Here is a 15,993-nt window from a genome sequence, read left to right as displayed (position 1 = left end):
AATTTTAAAAATACAATAATTAAAAAATACTTCATTAAAAATACTTAATTTAAAAAAAAACCAAAAGTTAAAAATTAAAATCCTAAAAATTAAAAATTGCACAATTAAAATCTTAGAAATTAATAATTAGTTCAACGACGACGATGGCGGATTGGTCAGTGAACCCACCTCATTAGAGGGAAAAGAATTTCTAAATTTAGAAAGTGCATATTTTTATGAGACGGATTAAAAAAGAAAGAGTGAATATTCTTGTGGGATGGAGGTAGTATAAGAAAAAAGTGTGTTTAACCAAGAGAAAAAACATAAAACAAGATCCATATGCAAACACAAAGAAATATTTCAACAATTGCAACAGAAATACCAAATGATGTGGGCAAATTTTCAGATGCTCATTGCAAATGGCACAAAGATAATCTTTAACACCTGGGAAGCCGAGATTGAAAAGCCTTGTAAGATAAACCAAACTAAAAGTTGTGCACACGGCGTGACGAAAATTCTCCAAGCAAGTCTTTCGTGCTAAACCTATTTACTAAATTTTCCTAAGATATGGTTAATTTGCAAATAAAAATATGAAAAAATATTTGACATGTACAAATCCTCATATCACTTTCACTCTCACTCAAGAAATTGTGATCCACGACAAGGTACAAACGTTCTACCAATTCCTCTTCTTAGACAAACAACTTCCTCCTCCATGTGAACTAAACCAATCTATCATTTTTCCAGCTCCCCCTATCCCTATCACCAACAAAGTTGTGTTGCTCAGTAATAATCTTGAAAAGTCCAGGAAAAGGTTTTTGAGGATATCATACTCGATCCTACCGTTAAGCCAAAATTTAGTGCTCTTTCTGTTCCCCATGTTGATTTGAATTCCTCTCTTTGCCACTTCGTGCACTTTGTTCTTAAAGCCCGAGAATTCATAAAATAGCCCCAAGTGCTTGAGGCACTTCACCTCCAATTTGTTAAAAATCTACAACATGCCTAGTGTTGTGCCTGTGGATGAAAGCCAACAAATTTCTATATCGAAACGAAGCGACTCAATTAACTAGGAACAGTGGAAGTAAGTTTTTTCGTCCATTATTATCAAATAATAGTTTAATTATTGTCATGATACATACAAAATCCAGATATTGTACAAAGTGTAATTAATGTAAAATGTGGTATGTGTTTCTTAAATATTTCCTGAGCTTTATTGCTCAAATTATATAGGACTACAATTTCTTAATAAAGAATGAAACTGTAGAGTAGACATGACCACAAATTAAGAACAGTCGGATCCTGTTTCACAAAATATTGACTCGAGAACCGTCGTACCCACTATTCCATCCATCACATCCTCAACATTGCCGATGTCCACAATAACTGCTTCAACAATAGTGTCCAATATCGTTGCTTCAACAATGTTTTCTAAACATTGTGGGTGCTCACGAACCCTTTCGTTGACTGATGAATCCACCTCCAGTAGAACTGTTGGTTCTATTTTTTTTAGTTCTATATGATTCTTCATTGGATCGATTAGGGAACGAGTTCATTGCCTATGATACTGAGAATATTATCACGCATCGAGGAACCGACAAAATTTAGTGGAGCCAATGACAACATGAACTATTTATCTATTTGACAAAATTAGAGATTTTTTACTTCCCAGTGAAAGATTAGCCATCATTAACTATTGCTTTATGAGTATATAATTTAAAAAAATACTCTCTCCGTCCCATTTAAAATGAAACATTTAGAAATCGGCACGAGATTTTATATAGTGTTGTTTTGTGAGTTAATGAAGAGAGAGTAAAGTAAGAAAGATGAAAAAATAGAGATAGAGTTGTATCCACTTTAGGAAGCGTTCATTTTTAATGGGACAACCAAAAAAAAGAAAACATTTTATTTTTAATAGGACAGAGGGAGTAAATGTTTGGCTCACTAAGCTGGCCCACGCTGGATTTGCAACATGAGAGTAAATACATATATTTATTAAGAGTCTCATTATAGCAAATCCATTCCTATTGCCGAACCGCATATGTATACCAAATTTGGGTTTTTAGATCTAGTTTTTTGTGGATGAGATGTGCAAATTTATAAATTATTTTCGTCTTCATCACGAGCCTATTTTAATTCATTCCAGAATATATTACTTCATTCCAGTAGATTTTTACTTCATTCCAATATGATTATTACTTCATTCCAATACGTAAAGACGGTTTCGCTACCGTTCTTTATGTCAACAATGTCTATCACTGCTACCACGACACTGAAAAAAATGGAATGATTGCCTAATTGAATGGTGTAATAAGTGCATGGAATGATGTAATAAACTATTTGAATGAAGTATGTGTAGAAGTATTTGAAGTCCTACTGGAATAAAGTAAAAAACTTTTTTCCAACGAAGTAATAACGTTTCTGAATGAAGTAATAAACCTAATGGAATAAATTGCAATTTTAAAGTGAATAAAGTAAAAACTCAGGTCAATGAATTCAGATGAAGCATGTGTTGAATCATTTCAAAACCTACTGGAAGCAAGTAAAAACATACTGTAGTTTCAAGGTTTTACGTACCGAAATGAAGTAATAAACCTAATACAATGAAGTAAAATTGCCTTATAATGAAGACAGAAATAATTTACACCGCAGTGCCAGTGCATCTCATAAAAAAAACTAGATCTAATGGCTCAAATTTAGTCTCTAGTTCGGTCTTTAAAATTGATTCGAGATTGATCACAACTCTCTTTATTAATACACATAATTTTTATTATGTATGTAAATAATCTTAAAGGTAGATATTAAAATAAAAATATGTATTTAATATTTTAACTTTTTTCTCAAATAGAATCCATATTCCCCATTGTCCCAAACCAAAAGATAATCATCTAAAAAGACTAATCATAGGCACTTGTCATTTAACAAAAATTGTGACGTCGCCACTAAAGAAAATGAGTAATGAAATGATTATTCAATCAAACGTGTCGTAACATTATTGACTATAGGAACATGCATTGCCATACTAGACATTATAAATCCGAAGTTAAAGTATATGAATGGAATCCACAAAAGTCAAAACTACAAACTTTTAACTCAAGCAATATAACAATTATAGTAGGAGTATAAGTTTATCTGAACCACTGATGTGTAATTGGTCCACTTACCTTGTAATCTTAAAAAGTCATGTTCAGAGGACTATATGAACATAATTTAATTGATAATGTTTATTTTCTTTTTAATTAATAAATTGGGTTATTGAAAGTTTGAATAATCATCGGAATAGACAGAGAATTGGTAATGATTATATTTTATGAAAAAAAGGAAAAAAAAACTTTTAAAAATTAGAGATCTCTAATTTTGAATTAAACACGAAAATTCTCAAGAAGCATGGTTTATTTTTAATTAATCTTTGTTAATAATCACGTTTTGGTAAGAGTGAACTGCAAATTTGATATATGGTTAATGTATGATGATATTTGTGGGTACATCATGATTCATGAAAAATAATTGCATTATAAGTCTCTCTCGACTAAAATTTTAATTCAATTTATTTTTTTCACTTTCTGGGACTATTTCTTTCCATTTTATCCTTTTCAATTTCAAGGCAAATTTGACAGTTTTATTTATTTTCAGCTCTATTCTCTTGATTCTCTCTCTTAATTAGTAACCTATTTTTATGGTAAAAAAAATCAACTTAAGTTTAATTTGATAGATAAACTGATACATAAAATAATAAATTTATTTCTTCATTTTATTAATCATTTGACAGTATATAAACTTAATCGTTTAATTAATTTTTGTAATTTTACATATATATATATATATATATATATATATATATATATATATATATATTTTAGTTATACGTAGTATTGCATACGAACTTTAGCTTTATTTTGTCAAATTTGAACTATATATATTTCGATCGTCGAACATTATAGTAGTAGTATAAAATTTGAACTTTGTAAAATTTGTATAAAGAAATGGTTTTGAGATTATAAAAAGCTTATACCTAAAGTCTAAGATTATTTTTATTTTAAAACACATGATAAAAGAGAGAAATGAGAGGATAAGAGAATAATGAAAGAAATGAGAAATAAAAAAGAATAAAAGCATGTCAAATTAGCCATTGAGATTGAAATGTTTGAAAAATACCTCAAATAAGTAAAGCATAGGTCCAAAAACTTCTGGTGCGATTTATTTTCGTGAAATGCCACAAATATGCATTATGCATTTATAGGATACCAAATTTATAGTTTATTATTTTGGTAAAGTGTAAATGTGATATAAACCTAAAAAATTCACCTCACTGGAGATTCGAACCTAAATCATTTAGTCTTAGACATTAATCAATGTACTAGTTGACCAATGTAAACAATCTAATAACCACTTTTTCATTGCGTCTCACAAGTCAATTTGTGAGTGCATTCGCAAGTACACTCTTGTTTTGGTTATTTTTGCATTATGATGAATCATATTATAAATGTTCCACGTAACAAGTTTTCCCAATAAGATTATAGTTAAATTTGATTTCGTGGTATACCGATACGATCACACCTACTATGGAGGACAACCGGAGCATGACAACCAAATAATCATCGACGGAGATGCTCGAGCAGGAACAAGCGGGAGAATATGAGACGACAACGATAGATCAAGAGCAGCCGAGCGCAGTAGTAAAGAGCCTGCTGCCTTGTCGAAAAACTTGGGCGCTGGAAAGGTTTCAAGACTATGCAACATGTTAAGTAGTCAGTTTATTCATTGCATAGAAAGTAGTTACTATTTGTTTTCCTTTTTGAGTATTTAATTATTAAACAATTGAGTCGAGCATATCTATAATCTGATTTCTAGGTTTTCTTTGTTGATTATTTTCTGGATTGCAAAAGAGCTTCAAATCAAGCCTATGGTCCATATAGTCTATAAATGAGAGACTTGTTATTACTTATTACTTTTTCCCAAGAAATAACAAAAACCCTATTTATTTTTACCTGTTTTTTTTTTCTATCAAAAACCCTAGTTCACGTGCTGATTGATGGGAATCTTCCCGTGACTGCCGATCCCGACCACTGAGCGATTTATTGCCACTCGATATCTAGTTGAGGGAGTTCTCTCTTTCACATATACGGTATTACAAATAATAATGTAGTCCACGTCAATATTATTTTATTTTATTTTATTTTTTTCTATTTATCTCATAAGTTAGAGATTAAGAACGTCAATTTTACATATGAAATAAACGCTTTATTTATTCTTCTTTTTGTATAATTTCAAAGATATGAGTAGGGTAAATGAGCTAAGACTTTTATATAATATAGTTTGTAAATTTTGATGACCACAATCAAAATTGACGATGTAGTACAATACAAAATACAAAGAAAAAAATTGCTACTTTGGTACTCATATAGTTTGGGGCAAATCACTCCTCTATATAATTACTCCCGCCGTCCGCCATTAGGAGTCCCGTTTATGGGGAACACGAGTTTTAAGAAATGTTAAGAAAAGTGAGTGGAAAAAAGTTAGTGAAATAGAGGTCCCACTTGTATATATTAGTTTTAAAGTGAACCGGGACTCCTATTAACGGATGGACTAAAATGGAAAAATGGGACTCCTATTCGCGGACGGAGGGAGTATAAAGCATAGGATGCCTATTATCTTCAGTAACGAATTATTTATTTTTAGTACTCCATTTCTTTTATAAAAATAATACTCCCTCCGTCCCACTTTAGGAGTCCCGGTTGAGTTCGACACGAGTATTAAGAAATGTAAAGAAAAGTTGGAGAAAAAAAATAGTGGAATGTGCGTCCTACTATTTTATATTAGTTTTATAATAAAATGTGAGTGAAAAAAGGTTAGTGGAATGTGGGGCCTAATATCATTTATGTAATATTCCAACCAAGACTCTTAAAGTGGGACATCTAAAAATGGTAAATCGGGACTCCTAAAGTGGGACGGAGGAAGTACAAGAGAGAAAAAAGCAATCCCAATATAGTTTGAAGTAGAAACATATTCAATGCCAAACATATTTTAAATTTGTTTGGAAGCAAATGAGATGAGGCCAAAAAGTCCGTAACGGTCCATTTTCTAAGGCAATTCATCAGTCAATACTGCATCATGTGACAAATTGACTAATCAACTAAAATTAGTGCACATATATAAATACTATAGTAAAATATTGTCCACATATTCGTTGTAATTGTCGTTATGATAAATTAATTGATTCAATGAACAACTTCGTAATCGAGGCATTATAAGTTCGAATTGATATATCGAAACCACTATTTTAACAAAACATTATTTCTAGTTTCTAGAGATGAAAGAGCCAACATATTTGGGGCTAGAAAATATGTCATTTAATGTCAATTTTGCATGCCACATTGGTTACTAAATCAGTTACATTCTAATTCTACAATGCGTATATGCAAACATACTGAGCCTGATATGTTGATTTTTTTGAATTTACCTTTCATTTTAAAATTATAAATTGAGCTTCATTGTTATTCAGTTTCAATTAGTTGGAAGACTATATCAGAAAAAGAAATCATTATGTGAAGTTCAACTTCTTAACAAAGCCCATACATTGAAAGATGAAGCTATTTTCAATTTCCAACTAAAGCACTGTAAAAAACAACCGAACAAAGAACAAACAAACAGAGACAAAATACATAAATATTATTTCTAGTCACACATCCATAATTTCAATCATTCACCTCTTAATCACACAAACTAAAGAGTTAAATAGCAAAATCACATATTCAATATTTCTCCTCACAAATGCAAGAACGGGAGAAGCAACTCACACTTCTTACAACATCATTGCTTCCACCTTCGCCTTCATTTTCAGGCACGTTTCCTTCTCGTTCAGGCAAGCAACAGAATCCAAATGGTGATATGCAGTGGAAACTATTCAGTTAGGATAGGCCATGAATCTTGTTCAAGTCTAAGCAACTAAGAAAGTATTAGGAAACACTGTGTGGTTAACTAGCAACCTTGTTGTCGGTTAGACGCTTTTCACTGCCTTGAGTAAGAAACAGATGTCAATACAATAAGCAATGCAGTAGAGATAGCAAACCCGAAAGTAACAGCAGACACAACTGCAGCATGTTCCTTGTTGCCACATGGTATTTCCCACATAAGTGGACTGGCTTTCTTGTCAGGGATGAGGCTCGTGGGGATGGGTTGACAGAGCATTTTAGCCGCGTCTTGTTCAGTGCTGCTGCAGCACGTGAATATATCGGGTGCCCCAAACTCAACCCTTGAGAAACCATGTCCTAGTGGCTGAAAAATTAGAGAAAAATACGTCTTACATTTTCTTTTCTTTTTCATCAAAGGCTCGCTGCTAAAAAACAAAGAAATTCTTTCTCTAGATCGTCGTCCCTTGCCTCTAAATTATACTGAGAGTGTAAAAATAAAGCGAATAGAACTCTATGGGATATCCAAATATCCAAATAATCTTCATTTAGTTAGCAATCGAGGAATATTTACAGATATAGACATCCAAGGGTGAGTTTACGAATAGTTTTGATTCTTATGAAGCCAACATATCTCGCATTATATGTATTTTTCTAGAATGTTAAAACAAGCATGCTAAACAGTGGTTATTTGTTTGACACATCCACAATTACAATGATGGATTTTATATCAGAAACACATGTCTAGAATAAAAAACGAGATCTACGCGAGAACAAGTGAGAGTTTGCATCATTGCACAACTTAGTTAAACTATGAATCTATAAAAGCAAACATGAACAATGAAAAACGACAGTTTTATGAATAAAATTTTCTCCATGTGCACTAACCTGATATCGTGCGTGTAATGGAACCTTAAGGATCACTTCTGACTCATCCTCATCCCTCAAAGGCACTATAGAATCAATGCTCATATGTATCTCAACAACGGTTTGGTTTGAGCGGAAAGAAGGTAACTCTAAATTCGTGTCACCAAAGACGGCTGCATCTGTGAACACTGCAGCAAGAAGACATTAACCAAATAATCCAAACCACATTCAAAAACTCATATAAATGACTTTAGAATCATGGTGATCACCTACCGCCGTGTTGCACAAAGTGCTGCAGCTCGAAAGGATCAGCGAAGACCCCAGATGGCAGCCTTTCAATGACAACGACTTCACATGAACGTGCAGTGAGCTCGTGTTTCAATTCACGTGGAAACTTAAGCCTCATAGAAGAAGAAAGCCAACGATGAGACCCTTCGCCAATCACATTTCGACTTAGACTCTTCGCCATAAGTAGGTTTTCATCTCCGAGTAATTTGCACGAGCCTAGTGGGATTTTATTTGCTATGAAATTGTCAAATTCTCGTTCTATAAAGCTATGGTATTTCTTGAAATAGCTTTCTGCGATGTATTCATCGACAGAACATGTTTGTCCCTGAGGTAAAATGCAAGAGAAAACCACAGCTCAATCAACAATGTAGACATTCAAAAACAGAAATCCCAAAACATAGCATAAAAATTTGAACAAATTAACAAGTTTCAGTATTAAATACTATCACTTACATAAATCGAAGCCAGAACGAGGGATTTGATGCTTATGAGAAATATCACAGAAACACATTGCAAGGAACGAGTTTTCATCCCCAAATCTGAGCTGAAAAACCCTAAAAAATTATGAGGTGAAACAATATCTGAGCAATTGATAAAATTGTGATGGATTTGGTAAATTAGACTGAATCCTTAGCAAATTGGGATCGATATGCATAATTGTCACTGAGAAATAGCAAGAACTTAAGAAAAAATCGATGCTAAATCACCGGCGGCAACAACTGACCTGTCATTTTGTTAAGATAGCCGGAGATCCGATAGAAATCTGGAGATGTTGGGGTATTTATCGCCTGATAGATTTATGCTGATGGCAAACATTATTGATAATTATTGATAATTGCAAAAGAAATAAATGCTAGAAGATTAGTAAGTTTTGCACCAATTTATGCACAGCCTAAAAATAATTCATGTTCTCTCTTCTCGGCGAAAATTGGAATGTTTGGAGTTAGGGTTATTTAAAAAACTTCTGCTCAATTTCATAATCATATATCTAATGCAGTACAATTAAAATTCCGATGAAATTTTTATCCAAATCATACTTCTAAATAAATTTATAAAAGGGATATTGGTTGGAAATACTATCAACTTTTTTAAAAATTTGGTATTTCCACAAATTTGAACTCTGGCTATAAATTATCAACTTTGGATTATGTGCAAATTTCCCATTATGCCGATTTCCAGCCAAATATGTTGCTCTTACTTATCACAAAAATTGTCCAAACAGAAGCTTAACTTTATGATAATTTGTATGTTGCTGAATATATGAAGCAATAACAAATTTGAGTTCCCTAATTTATAGCTCAGAACATAGTAATGCCATCTCTCAAAAAAAGGATACTTTCTAAAGCTTCAAAGGACTAATATATATAAGTAAGACTAGGGAATTAATCTCATAAAAAATCGATAAACCTCAACTCCTATATATTTCGATATATATAGTATCTGTTTCTACTCTTGCTGCTTCTTTGTCTCACATCTCTGGACCTCTGGAAATTAGTATGTCACCATAAGGCATCTTTTGCTCAACTTTTATGTAGTCTCGTGTAGCAAGAACTGTCAAGTAAAACACAAACATTAATATGATCATAGGTTTTATAATGCAACATTGTACGAATGGAAGCTGAATTACCACAAGTCTGGTAGAAAAGACATGCTGCTCTCTTTCTGTTCATCCCAAAAGCTAATTGGTCAAGAGACTCGACTTTGGCGTTTCCGGGTGTGTCAAAATGATTCTTCAAGTGCCTGTATACACCAAGACGTTGGAGCTAATCTGTATGGATTTGTAACTACAAAGTTCAAAGAGAAAATTACACTCGGATGGAATCAGTTATCTGATCTAGTGGCTGATTGATGACAGGATGCTTCTGTGTTTGTGTTGGTCCAGTTTCTACCAGAAGTTCTGCAAATAAACATGTTTATAAGCAGAGATTAATTGCTAGAAACAGCGGAGAAGCAAATCAAGGAAACAAGAGTTTACCGAAATCTGGTGTTAACTCATTTTTTGATAGTTTGGCTAACTTAAAGTTGGGATCAGGATGCTCCCATGAAAGATCCTCTGCTACAGGTTCAAGTCCATTGCCACTGTTTTTAGAAGCAGAGAAGGGTCTTTTTTTGCTCGACCTGAACCATAGACATACATATTCTATTATGTATGACTTTATTTGGTAGATTTATGGATTGACGAGTACTGATGTGTTAAAACCGATGGATTATGCTATGGCCTTGCACTGACAAACTCACCTTCCTGATGTGGCGTCTGAGTTGTGTGAGAAGAAACCATGCCCCGATCCTGAACTGGGGATTGACCTTATTCCATCACCTGCAGCACATTATACACATGTAGCTATTTTGAAGACAGTAAATCTAGAAATCAATACATGGATGAGCATGTAGCATACTGGAATTTCCTGGGGTAGCCATCAGGTTGAGCTTGGATGCGCTCACTCCATTAGTGTCTACAACTCCAAATACATTGTTCCTAAGGTTGTTCCTAAGCTCATCGATTAACACCTCAGGGGGCATCTCATTATTTGCTCTTTGCTTCTCAACGGAAATCCTCATTGGAGGTGAGCCAACTCCACTGTGGAAGTCTTCAAAAGGCTTCAAAATCATAGTTGTAATCAGAAAAGGATGATGCCTTGACCTTCCCAAAGAATCATAAACAAAGAAAGTAGGGGTGCTTTACATCTCTTGCTGGTTCTGGAAAATGCATTCTATCTGGTGGCGATGATGATGACGGTTCTGGTGGCTGAGGGCGAGAAGCTCCTCCTGTAACATGATGTAGTTATATTTCATTGTTTCAGAAGGAAATCTTGTGCATATAGGAGCCAAAAGAAAATCTAACCAGAAGGTGAATCGTGTGGAGGTGGTTGAATACTACTTCTCCACATTTCCAAAAGAGGCTCTGGATAGTAAACTCGTCCAAGTTCACGTGTAAATAAGCTCCCAACCAGTACAACAGAAGGCAACTCCATGACAGTGCCTATCTTCATCAAGGACAAGGCATCCATTGGTCTCTGCAAATTGAGTCAGTGATATTCATCTTAGAATATTTGAGCTAGCTAAAAAGCAAACACATAATGAGATGAAGATGCATTCTTTTGTATGTTGATTTGCCTTGAATATCAGAGTTTGCTATGATAATGTTGAACTGTTAATGTATACTATTATAACTGAAACTTTAGTATCACCTTTCTTTTCCTTTCCCTTACAATATCAGTGGAATTCTGAAGCCAGTTTTGATATATGTGACCAGTAATGATAGTTTGATCATAGTCCATTACACGACCTGTCGGCTTCCTTGCCCTTCTTTGAACAACTTTCTTCCTCTTTTGATCCTGCTTGAGTATATTAATGAGAACCTTTAAAGTGAACACATATCGGATACCCATATCTTTTCTGAGGAAAACATTAGACTACCAAATCAGTTTTCATGCTTTCAGCCGATTGCTGATTGACCTGCTCCTCATGATGTCGTTCCAGGACTTCATCAGCTGCATATTCCAAACCATTAAAATAATGAGAAGAGAGAGGCCTTCAGATGGTGTAATTCGAAAGGTAGAAAAATGGTTCGCATCATATGCCATCACAACGGTCTCTAAGATCTAGAGCTGAGACACAGGTAACTCAGCAAGTAAACAAGAGCAACTAGATAAACACTGCCCTATTTCTCACTCTTCTGAAATCAGAAAATTCCTGAACTTCTGCAAACACAATCTATCTTTTGTGAAATATATCCCAGTTTTCTTTATCTAAATTCCTCTAAGTTTACCTCTATGTCTTTCAATTGAATCAATGTTCTGCACACGGTAAAACATCCTAAAGGTTAAATAGGCTACACTAATTTTCTGTTCTCGTTCTGCTTGTAACAGTCATTTAGGTACTCGAACAGCAACATAAGGGATTATCTTACAAGTTATTGCATACTTTTTTAACATGTGGAGTAATACATGCCTGAACATAAAAATCATCTAAATCAATTTTAATTATTAAGCAACCTCAGCAAAAGTGCAAAATTAGTTGATACCACTTGGTCAAATGAAGATAAAACATTATTGCTGAGTAAATCCCCCATATAGTCCAACTATTCACTATATCTGGTTACTGAAAATACTCATTATTTCCTTACACTTAGGGAGCTCCTCTTGATGAGGTGGAGATGGTATGATATTAGGGATTTCCACATGTTCTGGTGGAGTGAAGTTCAATTGTGTCTCCTCGTCCCCTTCAACATCAAACCTATTTAAAGGCTCTAGAGTCAGTGAATATTTCCTTATGAATGTAGCATCAAAATATTCATAAGAACAAAGGAAAACTGTTGGACACGAAACTTGTTTTCTATACTGAGACATTTGAGTTACAGTTCCAATTTTCACCTTTCAAAGTGGATGAATGTTGTGGTGTCTGCCTGATACGAATCATAATTATCATTTAGTGTAATTTCAGCAGCCTCAGCTGCAATAAAAATCAGAGAGCCTTGAAGTTATAGTTTGAGTTTTACCAACTACTCCTAGGAAACACTGAACGAAAGGAAAATTACATTCTAGTATTCAGTATCACAGATACCTTGATGGTGGTTCTGGTCTTGATCACCCTGAGGGTTTTGGTTTAGATAGGAATCATCCAAGCTATCCAGTCTCTGCAGCAACAATATGGAAGCTGACTCGTGGAAATATTGGCATAGAGGAAGACTGACATGAACAATAAATTTGCATGTATTCCTTCAATATACAAATATTGGTTCAGATGAGCAAAAAGAAAATACCATAGCAAAATAGGAGGTCTGATGAAAATCCGTAAAGGTTTCTGTATTAAAATGTGGAAGTGACTCGTCAGCCTCCCCCAGGTCCTCATTACGATTTGGTGGCAGTGTAACAGATTCAAATCTGCAGAGCCCAGTATAAGTAAAAAAATCAAGGGACCAAGGCAAAAGCTCCTTGCACCTAACTAATTGCACTACCTTTGCAAGCATCTAATATGCTGTCAACAGCTATGTTGATGATGGCAATTCGTAAAATATCCAGAATCAGATTTCCATCAAAGTTTGTCTTAATCAGTATTTTAAGATTCAGTACCACTCATCTAGTAAAATGTCAAAAAAAGAGAAGGATGAGACTCACTTGGCTTGAGCTTTGCCCTTTGGAAGTCTTGTTGGATCTGATGGAGCACTTTTAACTTTCCAAGCTTCATTGATTTCCACCTGACCAAAACAAATACGGTAGCAATTCAAGTTTCGGGTACAGCATACTCCTCAATCCCACTCTGAAATTGGTTCAGAAACTTCATAACTAAAAATGGGAGTGGGGGAAGACATATTGATTGCATCAACGAGAGAATCAATGTTCTTACCAGCAGACGGTTTACATCATCTGTAAAACGACACCACGGCATAAACCAAATAAGTAAAAGAAAGTTATGATTATAAGTCATTCCGCTCCGAAATTGAAAACCAGTAAATTAGCAGTGAAATGAAGTCTACCGTAGAGTAGTTTAACTTTTCTCTCATAAACAATTACAACTCCACCTACAAAAAATAAATTCAAAATGGATGTTAATATTGTACTCCATCAACAATTTCTAGTAAGAGTAACTGAAAAAACAGAATACCCATGAGAATCCCAGAAAGTCTGAGAGCCATTGGAACAGAGGGGTTCAAAATCTCTTCGCTGTGTCAAAATTAGCAGGAATTAGCGGTGCAGACTAGACTAGGAGACGAATTTTCTTAAGAGTTTTGAGGGTGAGTTTTACCAGATTTTGATAATATTAAGCTTGTCAAGCTTTCGGCGGTGGATCTTTGCATGCAGCGTTGCCGCCATCCTTGATAACGAATCCACACAAACAACCGAATTCTCAATCATGAATACAAAAACACCAATTTATAATAACTCACAAAATCGTAAAGAAAATTCGAAATCAAATCCTCCGAATGTCGCGGACCATTTGAATTTCATTTTCACCCTTAAGCCAAAGGTATTTCAACAGAACAACATTCTCCTAACCAAACGTTGGAATTACTGATAAATAAACAACACACACCGAAACACCAAATAGGAAAAAAAAACACAATAACGAGTAATCTGCAGCTAAATTAGAAAATCACAGATGCAATAAATAATCGACGATCCGAATTCCTAGCCAAAAGCAACCCAAAGTTGAACAGTGGAGAAACAAATACCGCGAAAATAAAAACAGAGTGCAAATAGCAGAATTCGACGATATAAATTTCTGTATGTTGATAGTTGATAGAAAATCATTCGGTAGCAAAAATGTATAGCAAGTGGAGTACAAAATTGGAAGAAAAGGAGTTGAAGGTCGTCACCATATCTGGCCGAGTGGAGCTTTGCGAGCTAAGAGCTGATGAGAGTAAAACATCGTGAATCAGTTCGGCGAATTCGCAGAGACGCCTCCAAAGCAACTATAAACTTAGAATTATGGAGGAGAGAGAGATGATATACATATATACATCGCCAATTCAATGCAACAAACTATTTGAGCGCGAAAGTGTGTGTGTGTGTGAGAGAGAGAGAGAGATGATCACGCTGAGCGCACTGCAATGCGGAGAGAGTGTTCCTCTGCGATACAGACTACAGTGAGAATGTTTTTCGCTAATCTGTAATTAACTTTGAGCTGACTAATTAATATAAGTAAAAGCAATAGAGTTTATTTGTTCCGCATTTTCATTTCATTTACTCTTTTAAAAACTAAAAATGCTCCTCTTGAAAAGGAAACACAGAGAGTATATACTAGTAATTAATTTACGATCGTTATTTCTTTTATTTAAATGCGTGTTAGGGTACACGCAAATCCAAGATCATTATTTTTTACATTAACCATTCTATCTTTTGGCTTGGCAATGATATAATGTAATGATATAATGTGGTACACAAATTTAATTGTTGGTGCAGGTACTCATTATATTATAATCTCCGGAGTATTTTTATGCTTTTATAATCAAATGAAAGTATTTGGATACATGAACTATATCATAATTTGAATTTCATCGATCAACAAAGTTATAGCTTCAAATTTTAGAGATGTTACTCGGAACAATTTATATAATTTGGCCCTAGTTCTATTGTCCTTGGCCTCTTTATGATTTGTCTCAATCAAGTTACTTCAATCTTGTATTTCAACGTTATCTTAGGAGTATAACTAAAATATAGTAGTACCATTATAATTGAACACACTCTTTTTCTCAAATGATTATCTATAAAAAATCACCACACCATATAAACTTTTCACTATGAAGTGATTGTAAAACTTCCCAATAGACAATCGAAACACATCTAAAACAAAAAAATTTTAACTTTAGGGTGAGACTTATAAAATTAGAGAATTAACTGTGAATAATCTGTAGACATAAACTTTATTTGGAAATAAACACTGTACATTAATGGATAGACAATGTACGGATTCTAAATGATACTGTTGAGCCTAAAGTATAAGTTAGATTTTTTTATAAAGTGAATATATTCATACAAAATACATCTACTAAAATGAAAAACTTGAAAATAATTTATTTTTAATAGTAACATCATTTTAGTTGCAAATTTGCGTTCCGTTTTCACTTATCTTTCATCACTTAGCATTATTCACTTCTATTAATATTCTCCAAATCATTTGAATAGATTGTAGAATAGATTTATTTAGCCCGTAAAACTTACTGCATGATTTTTTTATTATCAATATGACATTTAGCCTACAATCTAGAATAACGATTTCCTTTGCATATAATAAAAAAAAAAAAGAAAATAAAAAATCATGTGATAAATAATTTATTTTTAATTTTTTTACCCCAAATGTAATATATTATTCAATCAAATCCATTACGACTACATTGAGAATAAAAATTGGAATGCAATTTAACCAATCTTGCTATTAGACCCAATGCCCGAGCAAGCGTATGAGCAACTTGATTCGCTGATCACCTTACAAACCTCATAGAGGATCCAGATAC

At 33.8% G+C, this 15,993-nt stretch overlaps 2 protein-coding genes across 7 annotated transcripts; both read right to left on the bottom strand.

The window, feature by feature from the left end:
• Nucleotides 1-6,611: 6,611 nt before the first annotated feature.
• Nucleotides 6,612-9,022, bottom strand: LOC125211199 (phosphatidylinositol-glycan biosynthesis class X-like protein). 4 transcript variants are annotated; one of them, XM_048110910.2, is made up of 6 exons: nucleotides 8,764-9,022; nucleotides 8,493-8,593; nucleotides 8,025-8,364; nucleotides 7,773-7,939; nucleotides 6,963-7,251; nucleotides 6,612-6,826 (listed from the first exon to the last, which is right to left on the bottom strand). In XM_048110910.2, the coding sequence occupies exons 1-5, from the start codon at nucleotides 8,768-8,770 to the stop codon at nucleotides 6,985-6,987; spliced, it is 882 nt and encodes a 293-aa protein (XP_047966867.2). In that variant the 5' UTR covers nucleotides 8,771-9,022; the 3' UTR covers nucleotides 6,612-6,826; nucleotides 6,963-6,984. The 4 variants fall into 4 exon arrangements, with proteins under 4 accessions (XP_047966867.2, XP_047966869.2, XP_047966868.2 ...); XM_048110912.2 differs by having other exon boundaries at nucleotides 6,612-7,251; nucleotides 8,493-8,583; XM_048110911.2 differs by having other exon boundaries at nucleotides 6,612-7,251; nucleotides 8,493-8,578.
• Nucleotides 9,023-9,332: 310 nt separating this feature from the next.
• SYN1 (Rad21/Rec8-like family protein) lies at nucleotides 9,333-14,408 on the bottom strand. Of its 3 annotated transcripts, none has more exons than XM_089066379.1 (20): nucleotides 14,356-14,408; nucleotides 13,785-13,853; nucleotides 13,644-13,702; nucleotides 13,516-13,560; nucleotides 13,386-13,405; nucleotides 13,157-13,236; nucleotides 12,802-12,922; nucleotides 12,603-12,675; nucleotides 12,413-12,491; nucleotides 12,166-12,275; nucleotides 11,457-11,530; nucleotides 11,228-11,377; nucleotides 10,882-11,053; nucleotides 10,723-10,805; nucleotides 10,436-10,637; nucleotides 10,278-10,356; nucleotides 10,015-10,157; nucleotides 9,849-9,936; nucleotides 9,654-9,779; nucleotides 9,333-9,622 (listed from the first exon to the last, which is right to left on the bottom strand). In XM_089066379.1, exons 1-20 carry the CDS (start codon nucleotides 14,406-14,408, stop codon nucleotides 9,508-9,510), a joined length of 1,941 nt encoding a protein of 646 aa, XP_088922505.1. In that variant the 3' UTR covers nucleotides 9,333-9,507. The 3 variants fall into 3 exon arrangements, with proteins under 3 accessions (XP_088922505.1, XP_088922506.1, XP_047966375.1); XM_089066380.1 differs by having other exon boundaries at nucleotides 9,333-9,590; nucleotides 9,667-9,779; XM_048110418.2 differs by having other exon boundaries at nucleotides 9,333-9,590; nucleotides 9,667-9,779; nucleotides 11,228-11,374.
• Nucleotides 14,409-15,993: the final 1,585 nt, after the last annotated feature.

The sequence above is a fragment of the Salvia hispanica genome, chromosome 3 (genome assembly GCF_029641045.1).
Source record: "Salvia hispanica isolate PSC_SH4W2 chromosome 3, Shi_PSC_v1, whole genome shotgun sequence".
In the NCBI taxonomy this organism is placed as follows: domain Eukaryota; kingdom Viridiplantae; phylum Streptophyta; class Magnoliopsida; order Lamiales; family Lamiaceae; genus Salvia; species Salvia hispanica.
Note: the sequence above shows the minus strand (reverse complement) of the source record. Positions and strands in the feature narration are given on the sequence as shown.